The sequence below is a fragment of the Natrix helvetica genome, assembly GCF_964273705.1.
Source record: "Natrix helvetica genome assembly, chromosome: 9".
Lineage (NCBI taxonomy): Eukaryota > Metazoa > Chordata > Lepidosauria > Squamata > Natricidae > Natrix > Natrix helvetica.
Window position 1 is genome coordinate 15,828,412 of NC_138560.1, and position 20,846 is coordinate 15,849,257.

At 44.7% G+C, this 20,846-nt stretch overlaps 1 protein-coding gene across 1 annotated transcript in view; it reads right to left on the reverse strand.

Annotated features, from left to right (window-relative positions):
* Positions 1-1,442: 1,442 nt before the first annotated feature.
* The window catches only part of EXTL1 (exostosin like glycosyltransferase 1), a 61,820-nt gene continuing 42,416 nt past the window's right edge, over positions 1,443-20,846 (reverse strand). Inside the window, exons 5-11 of the mRNA XM_081961923.1 lie at positions 17,213-17,345; positions 13,423-13,541; positions 8,137-8,226; positions 6,498-6,584; positions 4,982-5,142; positions 4,137-4,308; positions 1,443-1,890 (exon numbers count right to left, since the gene is read on the reverse strand). Coding sequence (XP_081818049.1) covers positions 1,702-1,890; positions 4,137-4,308; positions 4,982-5,142; positions 6,498-6,584; positions 8,137-8,226; positions 13,423-13,541; positions 17,213-17,345 — 951 coding nt within the window. The 3' untranslated portion in view covers positions 1,443-1,701. The remainder of the gene's footprint in view (positions 1,891-4,136; positions 4,309-4,981; positions 5,143-6,497; positions 6,585-8,136; positions 8,227-13,422; positions 13,542-17,212; positions 17,346-20,846) is intronic.

A 20,846-nucleotide genomic window follows, 5' to 3' on the forward strand; every position in this document is an offset into this window, starting at 1 on the left:
ATTAGGATGAAACAAGCACACAAAACAATAAAGACATCTACTTACAGAGGAAAGATTACTGCCTTGCTGGTCTTCTGCACACCATCACCTCACCACCTTGCTCCAATAACCTGCACAAAGAAGAGACACAGAAAGAAGGACTTTAATCTCATGCACTGCATTAGGATGAAACAAGTACACAAAATAATAGAAAAGGAAGGTTACTGTCCTTTTGTGTGTTGAAGTCACCCACTGACCACCTTGCTCCAATGAATGGCCTGCACAAACAGATACAGAAAGGAAGACTTTAATTGCTTGCAGTACTATATTAAGGATGAAACAAGCACACAAAGCAATAAAACAGCTACTTACATAGGAAAAATGACTGTCCTAGCGGTCATACTCTGTTGCCTCTTCATCCTGTTAAATAATACTAACTGCAGAAGAAATAAAACAATATTGGACTCAATTGTGGTTGTAAGCTGAGGACTACACTACAGGTAACAGAAGGGACCTCTGTTTTCACCCAACAATGTACAGTCTTTTCAGGAAGGATGTCCCCCAACAAACAGGAAAGATATAGTCTTTCATCCAAGAAGTTAGATGAAGAATGAATGTCATAGGTAGATTCACAGAGCAATACAGATTTCTTTTTCTGAAATTTAGTTCTCTGTTAAAAAAAACAGGAATATATGAATTAGGTCCAAGTAGCTATTCAAGAATTAGTGGTTAGAAGGAATGGTATTGTAAGATGTGGATTTAAAACCAGAAATATTTTGTTGGCTATTTGAAAGAGAATACAATACATATTTTACACATGTTAGCAGCTGCTGGAATTGTGTTTGCACAATTGTGGAAAAACAGAGATATGAAAATGAATAAATATTCGAATTTGCAGGAATAAATAAATTGACAATTAAAATCAAGAAGACTTTGAATACTTTTTCACGTGGGATTTGTTTTAGCAATTGCTAACTAACAGAAACAGAAATTAGAAATCTAAAAGTATGAAAGAAAACACCAATTATGTAAGGAAAGGTCACTAAAATGTATAAGGAAATATTACTAGATCATTATTAATGCATAGATAACTGCGGGACATTACACACCCACACAAACTATGACAGTGCCAGGAAAACACCAAAAAATAAGAATCCCCCCCCCCAAAAGACTGCAAATGAAACCAGTTTTTCCCCCCTAACCTTAAGGCAGGAAAGACAAAGACTCTGGAATAAAAACCATCAAGGCATTGTGGGAAATTATAAAGGACAGTGCCAGGAAGCTCACAGAACCATCAACCATTTCGGCACCTGCAATTCTAGCTAATGGGTCAGTAGAAGCCAATGTAGATTAGGCCCCACAGATTTTGAACCCATGTTCCCCATCCGTGTCAAAACACCAAAGCCAGTATTTCTGTCTCCGGCCTGAAAAGAGACGGCTATTTGAAGGCATTCGAGAAAGAGTTGTTTTCTGCAAAACTTTATTGATACTGGTAAAACCCAATAAAGACTGAACATTCCTCTGGCACCACCCCTGGCTACCAGTGAGAGTTTCCAATTTTTTTAGTATCCAAAGTTCAAAGGGCATCAATGCAGTGAACCCAACCCCAAATCCGGCATAGCGCCAATGGCCTAGAGCAAGCAGTGAGTCCAGCGTGGTTGGTGTCTTCTTCTCCAAGCGCCTTCCTTCCCAGAGAGCAGCGGTGGGCTTTCTCCCTCAGAGCTAGTCCCTCTCCAGTTGCCGGTACTTTTTCCGTAGCACAGATACTTGGTCCTTGAAAAGCACTGGGTCCAAGCGGAACTGTGAATGCACCAGAGGCATGTAGCCAAACCAGGCAGCAAAGCGATTGACGCACTCCTGGCGTTGAGCGAAATGGAGGCTGCTGTTGGATGGGGGCGCACTCTTCAGGAGCTTCAGAAACAGAGAGAAGAAAAGGAAAGAGACCCAGCATCGTTATTGTAGTCATTTTTTTTAATCCCATCTTTATTACTTTACAAATAATTCAATAGACGTTATAACCCTGCTTCTTCCCATTTTCCACATAACGACAACCCTGTGAGGTGGGTTGGGTTGAGAGTGGGGGACTGGCCCAAAGTCAGCCAGCTTTCATGCCTAAGAGGGGGACTAGAACTGACAGTCTCCTGGTGATTGGCCCAAAGTTACCCAATCGTCTTTCGCGCCTAAGGCGGGACTAGAACTCAAACTCTCCTGGCAATTGGACCAGTTACTCAGCTTTCATGCCTAAAACGGGACTAGAACTGACAGTCTCCTGGTGATTGGCCCAAAGTTACCCAATCGTCTTTCGCGCCTAAGGCGGGACTAGAACTCAAACTCTCCTGGTGATTGGACCAGTTACTCAGCTTTCATGCCTAAAACGGGACTAGAACTGACAATCTCCTGGTGATTGGCCCAAAGTTACCCAGTAGCCTTTCATGCCTAAGGCAGAACTAGAACTCACGGTCTCCTGTTTTATTAGCCAGCACTTTTACCATTACACAAAAAGACTTTCATTTCAATTTCAGGCACATTGTTAAAGAGTGAAATTCTGAATTGACAATAAGTGCAATTGCCCTCTTCTGCTTTTCCATGGTGAGTGCTTCCTTGTGCCAGAGTTGATTTAATTTTTTAATTCAAATTCTGGATAAGGATGACAAAAACAATAGCTACCTGCTGCCGTTGCTTCTCAACAACTGGCATTGAGAGGCGGAACTCCCTCTAAATATGGAGCCTTTCACCTTTCTGTGTATCATCCAGCTGCCATAAAAGCTTCATGTATATTTACCCTTATCAAAAAAAAGTGCTCTGGCCTCACACAGTTCTCCACACTGAACAATTAGCTCAGGTTCCAAAGAGCCACATGGACCTCTCTGCAAGGTATGGACTCTGTTGTGGCCCAGCAAGATCCGGTTGAGCTGCTGATGGACTCGGATAGCAAGGAACCATATGATTCTGCCCTGAATGATGTGGAGGACCCTGTGCTGGGTTCAGACTCAGAGCAGGGACCAGAGAGGCTGGCTGGCCACCAGGAGGTGCCTGAGACATGGAGCAGTGGGGAGGATCAAAGGCAGTTTGTCCCTGATGCTAGATTGAGAAGGGCTGAGAAATGGAAACAGCAACTCCGTAGGCAGACTCACAAAACATGATTAAGCACCGGTGGTTGTGGATTGGCCCCTCCCAAGAGAGATTATAGGTGTGGCGTTGGGAGGGGACATTTGCAGGAAACAACCGTTCAAATTAGTAGATAAGAAAATCTATGTATTCTAGCCCTGTCTGCTCGTTGGGACAATCTGCAGTACTTCATTCGAATTATCTGGGTTGTTTTCTTGAACGTGAGTTGTCTGGGCCCTCAGCCAAAGGATTCGTTATCTCAGTAATTAAACAGTGGCAAACAGCCACGCCTGTGTTCTGGTTTATTCACAGGCGGGGAGGGGGGAGTTTCAGAACAGGATTCCAAAGTGTAGCACAAGTAAGGCTGGACAATCTGCTATCCTTTAAACCGGTGTGTCAATTCCCACTGTCAGTAGCCAATACTGCTCTTAGGGAAGTGAAATGCTTACATCTCCAAAGGGTACCACATGGGAGAGGGCTGGCCTAAGTCAGTGATGGCTAACCTTTTCTGGACTGAGTGCCCAAAGTGTGCACGCGGGAATGCGCATGCACACCCGAACCCCCAAAATGCAATGCGCTTGGACCTCTGCACATGTGTGTGCCCCCCTGCAGGCACCCCGCCCCCCCGTGCATGTGCATGTGACCCCCACACGCGCCCCCACTGCACACTCCACTCCCCGTGTATGCGCACGTCTCCCCGCGTGCGCCCCAGCCCCACGCATGAGGCCTTGCAGATGCTGCCCCCCCGTGTCCCCCTCTACGCATGCACGGCAGGGACCTGAAGACCAGCTGGCTGGTGGGAGGTGTGGGTGCATGTTTGGCAGAGCTGAGTTGGGGCAACGGCTCACCTGCCCACAGAGAGGGCGCCATGTGTCACCTCTGGCACGCGTGCCATAGGTTCGCCATCAAGGGGCCTAAGTCATATTTAAAGGGCATCAAAAGTATTGGAAGAAAAATTGTCAAGACAAGAATAATTCCTTCCCTTGTCTCCTCTTCCACCACCACCACCACCACCACCGGCCACTTGGTTCCCGCCTGTGCCTGCCTACCTGCTGAGGTGGGCTCTCCCTGAGATGTTTCTTCTGGGTCACTTTGATGGGGGCCAATTTGGTTACAGCAGAAACCAGAAAGTTCATCAATATGTCCTCGCAGTTGGCAATCTGGTCGACAAAGCTCCTTAGCTTGGCAGGCAAATAGTTGCTGAAGAGGCTGTGATAGTACCTGTGGAAGGAAAACAGAGGGGTTGAAGAAATGTATAGGGCTCCCCATCCTCAACCTGCTCCCTCCAGGTGTGTCTCCTGAACCCCAATTTATTTGCTTTTTCAATCATCTCCGAGTGCATCATTTAGAATGTTCTGGTTGAATATTAGGATATTTCTAACATGTCCCAAAGGTGCTTTTTCAAGAGGCAACTGGACTTTCTGGTTTTTTTTGAAGATGTTTCTCTTCTGAAGAAGCTTCTTGGATGAGAAGCAAAACGTCTTCAAAAACAAAACAAAACCCCAGAAAGTCCAGTTGCCTCTTGAAAAAAGCAAGATGTTGTAGTTACTACCGGATTAATTGTAAAGACATCAAGCTCCCCGTTTACTCTTCAAACGTATCCAAAAGATGCTTGAGGTTCACCCACATTTGTTCCAGAATGGGACTGAGGGAAGAATATATCTGAAAAGTATGAAAGCAAATTCCGGTGGAAGGTTAGGGAGAACCTCTTGCAAGCAGCAGCAGTGGGAACCAAAGGGGGTGCTGAGCTTTCCTTTCCTAGGAAGAGTTCAAACAGAAGCTGCCGTATCCCAGAGAGACATCCATTGGGATTCCACCACTGAGCAGGAACTGGGTTTGATTGCCTCAACGGGCTCTTTCCAACTCAAGGATGTTCTTCAGCCAGGAAGGGTACCTGTGATAGAATGCCGCTGCCGTGAGAACCATAGAGAACTCATTGGTCCATTTTGAAGTGTAGCTCCACTGGTTCTTGCCCGTATCCCAAAAATGGCTGCGCATTGGGAAGCCTACAATGCGGTCAGGGAACTTTCTCCATACCTCAAAGGCAAAGTCAACCTAAAAGGTAAGGAAGAGAACAGGAAAACGGTTTGAGGAAAGAGAATCTTTCATTTGAAGGCTTCAGGTTGTCAACATGAAAGTCATGCCTTCTACTTTCGATTGATAGTCCTTCTTTTTTCCCCCCAAGGAGCATCATCTCTAGAACAGGGATGGCCAACCTTGGCAATTTAAAGACCTGTGGAGATGAACTCCCAGAGTTCCTCAACCAGAATAACTTGTTGGGGAATTCTGGGAGTTAAAGTCTATAGATTGGACACCCCTGCTCTATAGATTATCTCGTGACATTCATGATATTCATAGTGTGTATCCCCTTAGATATCTTCTATGATCCAGAAATTTCTAGAGTTGCTACTGCTAGCCATGCTGACGGGGCATTCCAAAAGTAGTAATGAAAGTTATCAGGTTGGGAAAGGTTGAACTAGTCTCACCAGCCGCAATTCTCCAATATCAGCCACAGTCTCTGCTAACCAGTTCTGGAGATGTCACAAATTAAAGCTAGAACCTTTTGCAAGCAGACCATGCAAAGATTGCTCAATGTTCCCTTTCCGTATCTAAACAAGCATTTTACAATGGGGAATCAGAATTGGATAACTAATAGACAATAGAATTCCATGTTTTAGTCTGTATATGTAATTCCTTTCCTACCCATTTTTCTAAGTCAACCAATTTAAATTTCAATCATTTAATTTACAATGCATATGCATAAATATATTGTCAGGGTTCCAAACAGTATCCAAAATTAAATCAGAGTCCAAGGCAAAGGTATTTATTACGAGAGCCATGTTGGCGCATCTGGGAAAACCCGAAACCTGAAAGCTTCCCGGTTTTCCCCACCCAGTTGAAAGTTCAAGATCTTGCCCCCACACCCACAAGTTCATCACATGGTCCAATCTTCCACTGCCATGCTGGCAGTCCAACCCATCCAGTTCCGGTCAGGTACAGAGGCGCAAAGACAAAGGATGACCTTGGCTTTCTAGAAAGAATTTTGTTATGGCTACATATCACACAACTCTGTATAATCCCCCCTCCCCCATTTTTCCACAATAGAAAGTGTGGCAGGCCAAAGATCCAAAGGAAAAGATGGCTGCATGCCTGACACATATAGGCTTACAACATAGGCTTTGTCAAATAGGTAAGATACGTATATATGTACATATATTTGGAGAAAGGGAAAATGGTATTTCTTAAGGATCCCTAAACCCCTCTCAGCCAAGATAGCTGCAATGGACAGACTGTTTCTCGACTGTCCAGGTTGGAGGTCTTGCCCTGTGTTTAAGTAGTCACATGTCCCTTCCTGATTCCAAGGTCCAGGGCTACAACCCAAGTAGTAAGATTCTGGAGAACTTTCTCACCTCACTGGTTGAAAGGCTGGTATATTCATCAAGGCTCAACACGGCATCCGTCCCGAGAGCAGAATAAGGCAAAAACCGTTCGCTGACCTGCGGGAGAGGAGGCAAGAAACAGAAAAGCACCTTATTTATTTATTTATTTATTTATTATTCATATTTATAGACCGCCCCCTCTCCCGAAAGGGACTCGGGGCGGTGTACAGTCACTAAAATGCGTTATAAAATACATACATAAAACCTTCTGTTATCCCTTCAAGGTAGAACCAGATAGGAAATCAAAGTCGTGTAGAACAATACTACTTTTGTTGGTAAGATATAGGAGAGCCAGGCACCAGGCTAGAAACCAAGAGGCTATGAGTTCTAATCCCACCTTAGCTATGAAAGCTGATTAGTTGAACTTGAGCCAGTGGTTCTCAGCCCAACCCATCTCACAGGGTGGTTGTTTCGGGGAAACTAGGAGGAGGAAGGTGTGCTGGATATGTTCACCGCCTTGAGTTTATTTATTTTATATGTATGTATGTATGTATGTATGTATGTATGTATGTATGTATGTATGTATGTATGCATTGTGTCTGATAAAGGAGGAGCTGATAAAGGAGGAGAGGAGCTGATAAAGGAGTTGATAAAGGAGGAGAGCCTGTGGCTTAGTGGCTAATACATCTGCCTAATATGTAATACAGCCCAGGTCCAAATCCCAGTAAGGGTATGGCTAGCTGATGAGAGCTAAATAGCTTGAAATAGATCTATACTAGTCTCCTTTCATTTATTTATCAGCACAAATACAACATATATATAAACGGCTGTATGTGTGTGGGTTCCAGCATAACTCGAACACCTGGCGTAATTTCAACCGAACTTGGTACACAGATGACTTACTCTTTGGAAACAAATACTGTGGGAGTAAGACGCCCCTAACACCTCTCGGTGTGTGTGTGTGTGTATGTGTGTGTTCCAGCATAACTCTGGAACGCCTGGGCCCCTGAAATGAAAAGGAATGAATTATATCTAAAGTATCAAATCACAGTATTTTTGACAGTGATAGTGTGCATTTTGGATTCACGTTCTTGTTCGTCTGTGTCTGGGTGTTCCAGCATTACTTTGACTTGACACTATAGATATAATTCATTCCTTTTCCTGTCTAATACAGAATGATCATAAATAAATAAATACCCGGGCAATGCCAGGTTATCAGCTAGTTATTAAAAATGGGAAATAGGTAGATAGAGATGATAGAGAAAAGGAGGGATAATCTTACAAGTCTCCTTCTCTTTCTCCCTCTCTCCATCTTCTCTTCGTTGAAACTAGGGGTGGACTTGTCTGAGATGTTTCCATAGATTACTTTTCTGCTGTTGGTAATTATTTCCTCTTGAATCCTTGCCCACAAGAACACTTCTTTTGGAAATTAAGAGACCAAGAAAAACCAAGTGGAAGATTTACTCTTGTCCTTAGATTGGTCTTTGGCTGAATGTTTGCCTATTGAAGGATGAGGAGGAGAACTGGCTCTGAATGATAGGTGAACCTGGGGTGTTTGGAAAGCAGGATTCCTGCTGGAGTGCAGGATCTCTGCTGATTTTTGCCAAGGTCTTCCCTCCCTAAAAGGTGCTCCGTGACAACCACAACCGCAACCTGGATGGCCTCTTACCTTGTTGCTGCTTAAAATGACAGTCAAGGGAACTGTGGTCGGTGGCCACTTCTGTGGAGGTGGCTTCTCACAGCTCCACAAGACTAAAATCTGTACAGGGAACAAGAAACGCCATCTGAAACAAGTGTGCATCAGGAAGAGCGTCTGCATTTTGTGCTGTATTTATTTATTTGTTTGTTTGTTCCTTCTGCAGCTTTATCTGGCCAACCATCTTCACCAATTAACTCTGGGCAGCCAACAAGGCTTACAAACAAAAGCATACATCTTTCAAAGAATTAAAAGATTAAAAGTTGCCAGATAAAAATAACCAATTGCTCAATTCATTGCAGAGCACAGCATGTAAACAAATCAAGCCTTGCTGGAATCCTGATTCTAAATTGAGAAGGGAAAGCCAAGTTTTTAAGGCCTTTCTAAAGGCCTGAAGTGGGTTTAGGTGGACAGATGCTTCATTTTCTCCAGAATTGATATCATCCCAAAGCCCCAGATTCCCCTAAAAATCAGACTAGATTTTTCTAGGGGCTGCGGGGGAGGCTTTAAGAGTGAAGCGAGTGCCTTAAGCCCATCCATTTCTAAAACCCATCAACAAAACTCCAGAAAACAAGCCAAACCGCTGAACCTTCTCCCTGGCATCCAACCTCCCTGCTCACTCTCCAATGCCAACAAAATTCCAACTCAGACGGGGGGGGGGGGGGGGTAAATGGTCAGCTAAGGATTTATAAGCTGTGGTGGGATTCAAATAATTTAACAACCGGTTCTCTGCCCTAATGACCAGCTGGGCTCGGTGATCATGTGACTGGCTGGATGTGGCCAACTCAACGTCACTCACATCGATGGGCGCTTTGCTGTAGCTGTTACAATGTAATCAGGGTTATCCGGAGAGGCAGTTTCTGTAAGCAAGGCAATAAAGATTAGGCTAGAAACACCAGAATGTTTCCTTCCTGCCTTCCTTACAGGATTAACCCTGTAAAGTGGGGAAAAAAACAAAAGGAGCTTTCTTCCAACCACTGGTTCTCCGAACTGCTTAGAAAGTTAACAATCGGTTCTCCCAAATAGGTGCAAACAGGCTGAATCCCACCATTGTTTATAAGCACCCTCTCTCATGTGGACAGCAAGGCCCACTCTTCTTAGCCAACCTGGCTTATTGGCAGCCTGCGTGGGATTATGGAAGCTGAAATCCATCTCTGGGGATTCATCGGGCTGGAGAGAGACTGGGTAACGAGTTAGGCAGAAGACAGCATTTCATGAAGGCGGTCTTAAAAGCAGGTTTTTGGTTTCTGCTGCAAACACCTCCCATGGCACATCTCCTCCCATCAGTGGCAAGGAACAAAGCCCGTTGGCACAGAAACTCATTGAAATGGGCAGGAGCCGTGCCAAAGCCCAAGAGCTCTGCTTATTTCTATGGGTCTTATATAAGAAAGCATGCAGAGGCGACTCTTGTTGTGCTCAATCTGCCTTGTTTGAACTCCGCTGCAGTACAAACAGTACCTCCTGCACTGATCCTCAAAGCCGCCCTCTATTGGGGTGGTCCTCTGGTTTTGTCTCATCACCAGACTGCCTGGGGAATTTCAGCTTGTACAATTTTCCTTACCCTGCTTGGCAAGCTGCCCGAGGCCCTGCTTTCAAACGGCAACTGTCGGTTTTGAAGCAAGTATTCCACTGTGCAAAATGCTGCCACGTTTTGGCTTCCAGAAGGTGGTTCTCGAGCTAGCACTTTAGGTTCATAGGAACGGTTGACAACCCCCCCTCCCCTGAATGTTAATGGTTTCCTGCAACAAATCTAAACTGTACGACCAAGGAGCAGCTTAAAAAGTTGCTCTAGTAAATGCATTTCAGTTTGGCTTGTCATAATGAAAGCTGCAGAGACGTTGGTCGTTCTTAATGAAATTTTCCCACTTGATATATTTGAGATTTTTCTCGTGAATTGTTTTCTAGGGATGGTGGTGAAAGGAGACTTCTTTTAGCAGCAGTAATGTCAATCTCATCTCACAAATGCTCCGTCTTACACATCGGCAACCAAAATCAGAATACCAAATACAAGCTGGGCGGATACGACCTCGTAGTCGACCCTCACTCAGTCAAGGACCTAGGCATACTCGGTGCATGGAACGCTGTTCCCTTCCCACCAAAGGTGGTCCCTATTTTTCTAATTGCATTTTTACATCCTTTCAAACTGCTAGGTTGGCAGAAGCTGGGACAAGTAACGGGAGCTCACTCCGTTACGCGGTGCTAGGGATTCAAACCACCAAACTGCTGATCTTTCTGATTGACAAGCTCACATCTTAGCCACTGAGCTAATGCTCATAATTGAAGGACTAGTCATCTGTACTTTTCTTTCTGTGAGCTTTTCTATTAAGAGTTTTTTCCCCCCCAACATTCCATGGCCTCCCTGCCCATTTGCAATTCCCAACCCCACAATGCCTTAGAAAAAGAGTCCCTCTAGGATTCAGTGTAATCATGGGAAGCTGGGAAGCAGACAACCTTTGGAGACATGAATCTACTAGGAAAAATGGGACATTTGCATATTCCCATTGAGTGCCTCAGATCTAAACAAAATGCAGGACCATCACACTCTACCCAAGAGAATTTTGCAGACATATTTCGGATTTCCTCCAATTGAATGAGAATTGTTGTTGTTTTTTTAAATGCAGGATTTGGCAGTAATTCATATTGTGGGGCAGGACCAAACCATTGCCACTCAACCTCTCCAAAAGGAAACCCAAGCCTTCATTGTTGTTCCTTTCTTTCTTCTGTCTCTGAATTACTTTTGACTCTTGGCAAGTACGATAGGTGGACAGGTCTCTCTGCAGTTTTCTGGGCAACACTTTTAGAAGCAGATTGCCATTTCTTTCTTCCAGAAGCTGAGACGTAATAATTGGCCTCAACACTAGAACTCATGGTCTCCCAGCATCCACCTAGCACCTTTAAGAAGAACCCCAAACGGGCTCCTGTATAATGCACTAGATTACACACCAAGGCATGTTTCGTTGGTACTTTTGCTGAAGTAGACTGACTCTTCCTGTCAGGCCTGCAGCCATCTTTTCTTTTGGATCTTTGGCCTGCCACATTTTCTATTATTCTACTATGCAGTTTCTATTGTGGGAAAATGGGAGCGGGGGGATTGTACGGAGTCAGATACTATGTAGCCATAACAACATTCTTTCTCGAAAGCCAAGGTCATCCTTTGTCTTTGCACCTCTGCACCTGACCGGAACAGAATGGGTGGAACTGCCAGCATGGCGATGGAAGATTGTACCGTGCGATGGACTTGTGGTTGTGGGGGTAAAATCTTGAACTTTCAACCGGGTGGAGAAAACCGGGAAGCTTTCAGATTCGGGTTTTCCCAGACGTGCCAACATGGCTCTCTTAATACATTGGAACTTTGAGGAATCCTTTGCCTCAGACTCTGATTTACTTTTGGATGCTATTTGGAACCCTGGCACTTTCCTTCTAAAGCAGACAAGCTACGAGACAATGTGCTTAGACTCCCGAGCTCACATACTTAGAAGACTCTCATTTACTGCCATACATTTTGAAACGCTCAGGATGGGCGCGGCCTGGTTAGCTGAGCTCATCTGCAGTAGAGACATGGCTGTTGACAGGACTTGCCCTGTAGTTAAAGGGGAAGGTGAGACCTGCTGACAGCAATAAAGGTTACTAGCCCACCCAGGTGTATCCTAAGGCTGCCACACCCGCCACAACCCTCTGACATACAAGGGAATGGAAAAGGCACCAGAGCTTGTTGGGTTTTGTACAGCACAACTCTGGAAGATGACACCTTCTAGCAATCTTCACAATAAGAGGTGTGAACGACAACGTAGAGGTTGTAGACCAAAGCATCAGAACTCTGGATTAAGAGGCTGGCAAGGAGAGGAGAGCTGCTATTAAGCATTCGAGATTCAGGTAGTCCTCGTCTTACAACAGTTCATTTAGTGACCATTCAAAGTGAAAACGGCCCTGAAAAATGTGACTTAGGACCGTTCTTCACAGTTACAACCTTTGCTTCATCATCCCCCTGATCAAGGCCATGCCATCCCCTTTTGCGACCTTCTGACAAGCAAAGTCAATGGGGAAGCCTGGTTCTTATAACAACTGCGTTACTAACTTACCAGCTGCAGTGATTCTCTTAACAACCGTGGCAAATAGGTCATAAAGTGGCCCAAAACCCATTTAACAAATGACTTACTTAACAACACAAATTTTGGGTTTGATTGTGGTTGTAAGTCGAGGACTACCTATATTGGACTGGACTGGACTGGATTGTCCTGCTACCTATTTTAGGTGGAAATAGATCATTTTTCACGTTCTTCAACATAAAACCAGCATGTTCGTATATAGGTAGTCCTTGACTTACGCCCAGAATTGGGACTGGAACGTCCATCACTATGCAAGGCAGTTGTTAGGTAAGATCCACCCAATTTTACATCCATTATAGCCGTGGTGGTGCAGTAGTTAGAATGCAGAACTGCAGGCTCTTCTGCTGACTGCCAACTGCCAACAGTTCAATTCTCACCTGGCTCAAGGTTGACTCAGCCCTCCATCCTTCCAAGGTGGGTAAAATGAGGGCTCAGAATGTTGGGGGGCAAGAGGCTGACTATAAACCGCTTAGAGAGGGCTGTGAAGCACTGTAAAGCGGTATATAAGTCTAAGCGCTATTGCTATTTTCCTTCCCTCCCTCCCTCCCTCCCAGCGGTTAGAATGCAGTATTTCAGGCTAACTCTGCTCACTGCCAGGAGTTCGATCCTGACCAGCTCAAGGTTGACTCAGCCTTCCATCCTTCCGAGGTCAGTAAAATTGGGAACGCAGATTGTTGGGGGGGGGGGGGAGGGGACATAGGCTGACTCCTCTGTAAACTGCTTAGAGAGGGCTGTGAAGCACTGTAAACCAATATACAAGTCTAAGTGCTATTGCTTGTCTGCAATGGTTGTTAAGCAAGTCACAGCACTTGTAAAGGGAATCATGCAGTCATTAAGCAAATTCGGCTTCTCCCGTGGACTTTGCTTGTCAGAAACCAGCCAGAAAAGTTGCCAATGCGATTGTATGACCACAGGACAATGCAATCATCATAAACCAGGGGTGTCCAAACTTGACTTCAACTCCCAGAATTCCCCAGCCAGCTATGCTGGCTGGGGAATTCTGGGAGTTGAAGTCCACAAGTCTTAAAAGTTCCCAAGTTTGGACACCCCTGTCGTAAACACATGCCCGTCCAAGATGCTCACATTTTGTTTGGGTTGGGTTGGGAGGACACCGCAACGATCATCACCGCAATAACAACCGAAATTCCTTTACCTTGGCGCAGTATTGTGATCTGGAGACAGCTTGGGTGAGCTTGAGGATGGGCTGAGAAAGGGAGACAATTGGTGAGACGGCCCAGATTAACGCTGTAAACTTCTCGGAGGGGCTGGATCCTGTTAGGGGGAGAGAACTGGTGAGTCTTGAAACCCTCCTCCAAACCTGTCTTGGGTTTTTGGCTCACCTGCCGAAGTTTAATCCCCATCTAACCAATTATCGTTAGTGGTTTATTTAGCGCTACCAGCTTACATGACGTTTTCAGAAGATAAAAGAAGAGAGGTCTCCACCCACAGGAAACTTGCAATTCAGATTTCATTGCCAATGAAAACAGTAGGAGAAAAACAAAACAAAACCCAGGAGGAATTAAGGCAGATGAAACAGAGATAACAACATTAGTGACAATTTCAGCTACGCTCATTTACAGGAGGAATCCACAATATAGCTCTAATGGACGCCAACCGTCAGGTACCCTGCCCCATCAGTCTTTATTATTTTATCAATTTATATTTCATAGTTGCTCTACCAGAGGAGCTCCAAACTTGGCAACCTTAAAACTTGTGGATCTCAGCTCCCAGAATCCTGGGAGTTGAAGTCCACAAGTTTTCAAAGTTGCTAACTTTAGGGACCTCTGCTCTTGCAGTTCAAGGCAGCCTACGCAAGGATCTCCCTTCACTTTAACCACTAAATCGTTGTCGAAGATAGACTGAGTGACCAAAAGTGATAGGCCCAAGATCTCCCAAGGAGTGGCTGAAATGGGAGCTGAACTCCAGTTATAACCCAACACCCTGAGGACTCTAAAAACCAACACAGTTCTAGGCTGCATCAACAGAGGGATAGAATCACGATCACGTGAAGTGTTAACACCACTTTATAATGCCTTGGTAAGGCTACACTTGGAATACTGCATCCTGTTTTGGTCGCCACGATGTAAAAAAGTTGTGGAGACTCTAGAAAGATTGCAGAGAAGAGCAACAAAGATGATTAGGGTGCTGGAGACTAAAACATATGAAGAACGGCTCCAGGAACTGGATATGTCTAGTTTGATGAAAAGAAGGACTAGGAGAGACATGATAGCAATGTTCCAATATCACAGGGGCAATATCAAAGAAGAGGGAGTCAAACTATTCTCCAAAGCACTGAGTGTAAAACAAGAAGCAATGGGTGGAAACTAATCAAGGAGAGAAGCAACCTAGAACTAAGGAGAAATTTCCTGACAGTGAGAACATTTAATCAGTGGAACAACTTGCCTCCAGAGGTTGTGAATGCTCCAACACTGGAAGTCTTTAAGAAGATGTTGGATAAACATTTGTCTGAAGTGGTGTAGGGTTTCCTTCCTAAGCAGGGGGTTGGATCTTCTGTAAGGCAGTTGTTAAGCGAGATCCGCCCAATTTTACATCCATTATAGCTGTGGTGGTGCAGTGGTTAGAGTACAGTACTGCAGACTCTTCTGTTGATTGCCAGCTGCCAGCAGTTCGAGTCTCACCAGGCTCAAGGTTGACTCAGCCTTCCATCCTTCCGAGGTGGGTAAAATGAGGACTCAGATTGTTGGGGGCAAGAGGCTGACTCTGTAAACCGCTTAGAGAGGGCTGTAGAGCACTGTAAAGCGGTATATAAGTCTAAGTACTATTGATATTTCATTCTATTCTCTTTACTGTGTGGGTTTCTCCCTTTTGATTTCTCTCCCAGAGGCCTGATTGTAAGCTTCTTGGGAGCAGAGGCTGTTTCTCTGCCTTACTTACGCAATTCTTTGTCAGCCCTTCAAAGTAGATCAGGTCAAGAAACAGGCAGAGCAGGGACTCCAGGAATGTTGTTTATTTTAATTTTTGAAAGCCAGTCCAAGTTTCTCTTTGTCCCATCTTAAAAGCAAACAAAACCACAGTGGCCTTGTTTCTTTCTCATGCTTCCTGCAATCCCTAGACTGTGTAACCTCTACGTCCCTCTTCAACGGCTTGTTTCTTTAGCTTTCTCAGACCTTCCTCAAAGTCATCTTTACGAGTCTTTGCATTCTGTAAGGTTAGACCCTCCCCCTGATAATAAATGCAGTGGGTAAATGCTAATTTAAAAAAAAAGATTTTAAAAAAATCAGAAGATAGGCATCAGCTTACTCGGGAAACTTTAAAATTTGCAAAAGTACAAAAATACTTCAGTGGGGAAATGTCTGAGGCACAACACCTCCTAAAATAGATCACCACGCAAAGCAAATAAACATTTGAGATAATGATATTTCTGAGTATCATCTGAGTAAAAGATGAAACTGGAAAACAGGTGGTGGAAGTCACAGTGCCTGATGGGGTATCCTGGGAGAGAGACAACAGGCACTCCTCGGCTTAAAACCATTTGTTTAGTGACTGTTACAGCAGCACTGAAAAATGTGACTTATGACCGGTCCTTGCACTTATGACAGCATCCCCACAGTCACGTGATCAAAATTCAGACCCTTTGGCAACCGGCATGCATTTAGGATTGTTGCAGCATCCTGTGGTCCTGCAATCATCCTTTGCGACCTTCCCAGTCGGTTTCCAATGAGCAAAGTCAATGGGAGAAGTTGGATTCACTTAATGACCGCCTCACTTAACAACCGCGCTGATTCGTTTAACAATCAGGGCAAAAGAAAAGCTCATAAAATCAGGCGCGGCTCACTAAAACGACTGCCTTGATGGGCAACAAAAATTCTAGTTGCGGTTGTGATCGTAAATCAAGGACTATCTAAATCAGGGGTGTCCAAACTTGGCAACTTTAAGACTTGTGGACTTCAACTGCTAGAATTCCTCAGCCAGCTCTGCTGGCTGGGGAATTCTTGGAATTGAAGTCCACAAGTCTTAAAGTTGCCAAGTTTGGACACCCCTGATCTAAATACTTGAAAAGGAACATTCATTCCCACCACATTTTGTGGTAGGTCCACCACTCCAGCAACTTCAACTTTTTAGGAAAGAAGAAGTAGGAATAAAAAGAATGAAGTTGTTCTGACTGAGGCTTCCCAAGAGCATTTTGTCCCGACAAAAACCTCTTTTATTAATTTACTGTGAATTCTGCTCTTTCACAGCAAAGAGTCTTTCAAGGGAGGATTTACAGCCACAGACCTTATCCGGCTTGGAGAGCTGCCGGGCCGATAGTAATCTTGATAGTAGTGGCCATTATTTTCAAGAAATCGCTCTTGCAGTTGTGTAAGAGGAAGGACTATTATTCTGACCGAGGTTCCCAAGAGCAGGAAGCAAACTCCTTGTCCCGACAAAAAAACCCTTTTATTAATTTACTGTGAATTCTGCTCGTTCACATCCAGCAAAGTCTTTCAAGGGAGGATTTATAGTCACAGACCTTATCTGGCTTGGAGAGCTGCCAGGCCAATATCTGCAAAACGTGTCAAGGAGTCTTGGAGAGTCACGAACCAATTAAGTGAACTAATTGTCTCCTGCAAACTCCATTCCCCTTTGCTCCTCTTTTATTTCCTCTGGGAGGGGTCATTCATCACCCACCTGTGGCCTTGCTCCCAAGTTGACCCCTGTTCTTTAGCTGTTCCCTTCATCTGGCAGCTCTGCGCATGCGCACACTGGGAACAGGCTCCAGCTGTTCTTCTGCCTCACTGATGTCTGACTCTGAAGGCAGCTGATAACTGGCATACGGCTCTGGTCCCCGCTCTGCCTCTGACACAGAGCCCTCATCAGAGCCTTCCCCAGACTCCAGGACTGGCCCATGTTCCTCCCCAACCTCCTCACTGTCTGAATCTGCTGCTAGCTCAGCTGGCAGGCCATAACACAAGTTAGAAACAGCGCAGAGGTATTTCCCCTACCTTGCTGCGGATAATAGAAAGGGAAGTCGTTCAGATGAGTAGAGTATTCTGGTAAGGCCACCAACCCTCCAGGAAGTGTGTTCCAGAAGAACTTTGGGCGTGATTCCTGATGAAATATCCGATCTTTTATTATCTAGCAAAGAGAAAGATAGTTGTCATTACACCCCGGAGCCATCTGCACCTGCTGGAAACAGAGGCGTCTCCTGGGTATGAGAACAATCTCAACTGTTCTTCTTGGCTCCCAGTAGAAAAAGCTAAGCTTGCATGGCAGAGTAGCCAGGAATCCCAGATCCAAAAGTGCCATGCCATTATTGTCTTTTTGATACCTCTTCTGTAATTGTGTGAGGATACTGGTCACACTGGTTGGCTACCAGCAGGCATATTTTGTGCCTTAAGTAAGAAACCGTAGGTGAGACAGTCTGATAAAGCTCTGAAAATGTTACATAAATGTTAACTATTACTATAACATTAAGCAAAGCATGCTAGGCTGAAATACCTGGTGCAAACTATACAGGAGTTAAGAGCTGGATTCAATAAAAAATAGTTGTTAGGTAGTAGGTAGGTAGGTAGAGAGGGAGAGAAAGAGAAAGACAGTAGGTAGGTAGGGAGAGAGAGTAGCTAGCTAGGTAGGTAGGTAGATAAAGGGATAGAGAGAGAGACAAATAGAGAGAGTTAGAGAAATAGAGAAATACAGTAGGTCGGGAGGGAGGGAGAGAGAGGGTGTAGGTAGGTAGAGAGAGAAATAGAGAGAGAGAGAGAAAGACAGTAGGTAGGTAGGGAGAGAGAGTAGCTAGGTAGGTAGGTAGGTAGATAAAGGGATAGAGAGAGAGACAAATAGAGAGAGTTAGAGAAATAGAGAAATACAGTAGATAGGTAGGGAGAGAGAGAGAGAGAGAAATACAGTAGGTAGGGAGGGAGAGAGAGAGAGAGAGTAGGTAGGTAGGTGGGTAGATAGAGGGAGAGAGAGAAATACAGTAGATAGGTAGGGAGAGAGAGAGTAGGTAGGTAGTTGAGAGAGAGAGAGAGAAATACAGTAGGTAGGTAGGTAGGGAGAGAGAGTAGGTAGGGAGGTAGATGCTTCCAGGTGTATTTATCCATGTGCTGGAAAAGGAAATCACTGACAATCTGCAGCACCTAAGACTTGTTTCTGCTGGCACAGCACTTGATCAATCTAATTCTCATCAATCACTCTAACTAAAGAGCTTTCCAAAAGGAAAAAAAAAGTTTTTGCATTCTGCAAGCCTCCCCCAAACGGCCCGTTATTCGTGAAAACTGGCCCGTCCCCGTCCCCCCCCAAAAGGCATGAATAGCCTTGGAGGGCTTGCAGAGTGCTCCGGGGGGGGGGGGGGAGGGATGAGCAAAAAACAGGCTTGTTTTTTGTCAAAAAAAATGCACACATAGCCTTATGGCCCAGCCCTGTGGAATGACCTCCCTCCGGATATTAGGACTACTTCCGACCTCCGCTCCTTCCGTGTAAAGCTCAAGACCCACCTATTTCAAGTAGCTGGCCTGGCTCAACTATAGTCTGAACATATCGCTCCTGACGGGTTTTTTATTTTTGTAATTTTATCTAATTTATTTAGGGGATTTTAATATTGTGATTTTAATTGTTTCCATCCATTTGTCCACCTCCTCTTTGTATACGTCTTTGTATACGTCTTTGTATACGTCTATATTATATGTATGTTTGTTCCATACTTGTATTTTTATGTTTTTATTGTACGCCGCCCCGAGTCCTTCGGGAGAGGGTGCGGCTAAGAAATAAATTATTATTATTATTATTATTATTATTATTATTATTATTATTATTATTATTATTATTATTATTATTATTATTATTATTATTATGGAGGCTTATAGAGTGCTGCTGGGGGGGGGCAAAAAAGGCCCATTTTTTGCTCATTTCTGCCCTCCACCGCCCCCAGGAGCTCTCTGAAAGCCTCCATAAGGGTATGCACGGCCATTTTGGTGAAGGGGCGGGGCTTTGGGAGGCAAAAAAATGCTGTATTCGATGTATAAGATGCACCCAGATTTTCAGCCTCCTTTTTGAGGAAAAAAGGTGCATCTTATACTCCAAAAAATATGGTATATTGCATGCAGGGGGTACAATTATTTATATTTGATTTCTAATTTCCGAATGACTTCGCATGGGCCGGATAGGGACAGGCAAAGAGGCCATAAAACGCCCAGATCTGCTATAGGTATTCACTTCTAGACAGGAATTTTACTGGCTAAAAACAACTTGAACATCTCAGAGTTAAAAGGAGACTGCTCTTTCACTTACCGTATTTTTCAGACTATAAGACGCAACAGTGTATAAGACACACCAAGATTTTGAAGAGGTAAGTAAGAAAAAATGTTTTTGTCCTCCCTGGCCTCCAGAAGCACTCTGCAGGCTGGGGGAAGGTAAAATTGTGCCCTTTTTTGGGAAAAACGGGGAGGGGGGAAATGGCCCAGGTTTTTTGCAAAAATGGGGGCATTTTTCCCTTCTCCCAGCCCCGCTGAAGCCTGCAGAGTGCTTCTGGGGGCTGGGGAAAGGCAAAAATGCCTCTGTTTTTGCGAAAAACAGCCTGTTTTTTTCGCAAAAATGGGATGCTGGAGTGGGGTTTTGGGAGCCCAAAAATGGCTGCATTTGGTGTATAAGACACACCAACATTTCCATGCTCTTTTAGGGGGGGAAGGTGCATCGTATACTCTGAAAAATACGGTATATATTTACATCTATATACCTAAAATATTTTTTAAGCATTATATGATATAGCTAGCACCCTTCAAGAGGAAGTTAAAACTTAAACTCTTTGATTTCCCTTCCCCATTTCTCAAAACCTTGGACCAGAAGGGAAAAAAGAGACAATGATGTTTCCAAAGGTGAGAGAGATTGTGGGGTGGGGAGATGGAAGAAGGAAGGAAACAAAATTAAAAACATAAACTGTTTGACAGCTTATCTCATAAATGGCAACTCAGCCCAGGTGGTGAGAAAGCCGGGAGCAAACATTTCAAACTATTCCAAGAGACTTCGCCTTTTATTGGCACCTATGAATTTCTGCCAGTTCTGGTTCCAAGAAAGGCAGCCTGAAGTCCCCTTGTACTCATAGATCTGGAGAACTTCACAGCCAAACCTAATTGTTGTGGCCCACCAGCGGCCAGTGGAGCTGGCAGCAGATTTGGACAGTGAGGAGGTTGGGGAGGAACATGTGCCAGTCCTGGAGTCTGGGGAAGGCTCTGATGAGGGCTCTGAGTCAGAGGCAGAGAGGGGGCCAGACCTGTATGCCAGTTATCAGCTGCCTTCAGAGTCAGAAATCACTGAGGCAGAAGAACAGCTGGAGCCTGTTCCCAGTGTGAGTTGCCAGATGAAGAGAACAGCTATGGAACAAGGGTCGACTTGGGAGTAAGGCCGCAGGTGGACGGTGAATGGCCCTTCCCATAGGGCAGGGGTGTCCAAACTTGGGAACTTTAAGACTTGTGGACTTCAACTCCCAGAATTCCCCAGCCAGCCGGCTGGGGAATTCTGGGAGTTGAAGTCCACAAGTCTTAAAGTTCCCAAGTTTGGACACCCCCTGCCATAGGGAATAAAAGAGGAGCGAAAGGGGAGTGGAGCTTGCAGGAGACAATTAGTTCATTCCTGCCTTCTTGC